This window comes from Prionailurus bengalensis, chromosome B1 (genome assembly GCF_016509475.1).
Source record: "Prionailurus bengalensis isolate Pbe53 chromosome B1, Fcat_Pben_1.1_paternal_pri, whole genome shotgun sequence".
Taxonomy (NCBI): domain Eukaryota; kingdom Metazoa; phylum Chordata; class Mammalia; order Carnivora; family Felidae; genus Prionailurus; species Prionailurus bengalensis.
The window spans coordinates 48475963-48477667 of record NC_057344.1 but is presented as its reverse complement, the minus strand read 5'-3'; the positions used below and the strand labels follow the sequence as shown (position 1 = coordinate 48477667).

At 39.4% G+C, this 1705-nt stretch overlaps 1 protein-coding gene across 1 annotated transcript; it reads right to left on the bottom strand.

Annotated features, from left to right (window-relative positions):
* Positions 1–204: 204 nt before the first annotated feature.
* On the bottom strand, positions 205–550 carry LOC122467695 (ATP synthase membrane subunit K, mitochondrial-like). Its single transcript, XM_043554227.1, has one exon. The coding sequence runs from the start codon at positions 493–495 to the stop codon at positions 310–312; it is 186 nt and encodes a 61-aa protein (XP_043410162.1). The 5' UTR covers positions 496–550; the 3' UTR covers positions 205–309.
* Positions 551–1705: the final 1155 nt, after the last annotated feature.

Below are 1705 nucleotides of genomic sequence, written 5' to 3'. Positions count from 1 at the left end.
GATTAAATACTCCATGGCGTTCCCACAAGGCTACATCCCTTTTCCCAGCACAGAATACTCAGGTGGGTCAGCCAGTTATCTACACTGGGCTACACACTCTAAGAATAGGCTCTTAGTCTATTAGTATGTGTTCTTAGTCGCTAGTGCAATGTCTTCTCCATTCCAGTCTCTGTCTGTCAGTCTGTCTGTCTCTATTTTTTTTCCTTCCAGTTTCATAATTTATTGTACAAATTGAGTACCACATGATGAGTTGACATTAGCTTCTCCAGGCATGGGAACTTAACAGATGAGGTACACTTTAAAATCTGTTTATGTTGCTTTCACAGCTGGTGTTTTTTTAGACCTTAACTTGAAGTACAAGACCATCAAAGCGATGCCTCCATATGTGGCCAGTACACAATTCATTCTACCTGTGAGAGTGTAAGAGCTGAAGTGTTTTTTCATACCAGTGAATTGGAATTGGGCATCAGTTTCTGGACCTGCCATGATTTCCATCTTGCAAAAGACACCAATTCTGCTGGTTGTGTCCTTCAGCCTATGTGTCTATCTCTCTCTTTTAATGAAGGCGATGGGCAGTGGGACCAGATAGGCAAATAAAATATAGGCTAAGATGAAATTCAAACTGGGGAAAGGTTGTGCTAAAAATTGGAAACTGCATCGTGTATGGTTTCTTTGTAAATGAAGGGCAGCAAAAATGAAAGCGCCAAGAATGAAGGTGGTGAGAAATGCCAGAATTGTCTGGGGACTTAGTGATTTGAAAATGGTGTCCTTACCAGGAAATTAAACTGAGCTCATTATCTCATTAACGTTTGACTGGAGAGGGAATATTCAGCTGAAATTGTATTATCTTTCCAATATGACAAGTTGATAACAACCTGGGATTTTGAAAGACATTTTGTTTTCTTAGCAAGAAATTCCACCAATACAAATGAGTATCCATGGAGAGGGATTCCATTTTAGAAAGATCCTTAAAGGCAAGAACCATGCATGTCTAAATTGCTTTGTGTGCATGATAAATCCCAATGGTTCACAAAGGTATCTTTACACTAAGATTAAATCTCACCATCAACATATTGGAGTGGTTAAAAATTTTAACTGTTATACAAGATAATTGTGCTTGACCAATCTTTTCCCTTCTCCCAAGAGATCCTTTGCCATGCAGATAACAATCCCAGCATGCTTATTAGAAGCCACCATTTTTAATGTCCTTCAATTTCCAACGGATATTACAAATTCTATGTTTGATTAGATTGTTTACATACAGCCTTGTTTTTCAAAGATGGAAGGAGAGATAGCGAGTTTCTTAAATTTGCTTGTTGGTCGGACAAACATCTACCTTACAAAGTAGAGGGGAACTGTGTTCTCGGGAGAAATTATTTTATTTCTAAAAGTAGGAGGAATGTGATATAGCGGAAAAACAATGGGAAGTTCTTTTTGAAGTCAGGGGCAAGGGTTTTAATTCCAATTACTCCGCACGTTTGTTTATTTTCAATTCTCTGTAAAGTAGGCAGAGGACATGCACCATAAGGGGTCTACGGAGAAGGGGGCTACAAAATGGTATCAAAACAGCAGAGCACTTGATGTTTTGCCTGGTCGCAAAGACTCCCATATCTTAGCCTGGGCAAAGCAGGTGGCAGCATGTGCTAAGCAAATATTCTGGGGGAATGACTTTAACTGATGTCCTTCAGACAAACTTCTGTCTCTG

Bases quoted from the DNA above. Each gene is read 5' to 3' on its own strand.
- LOC122467695 (XM_043554227.1), bottom strand. From the start codon at position 495: ATGGAAATCATGGCAGGTCCAGAAACTGATGCCCAATTCCAATTCACT.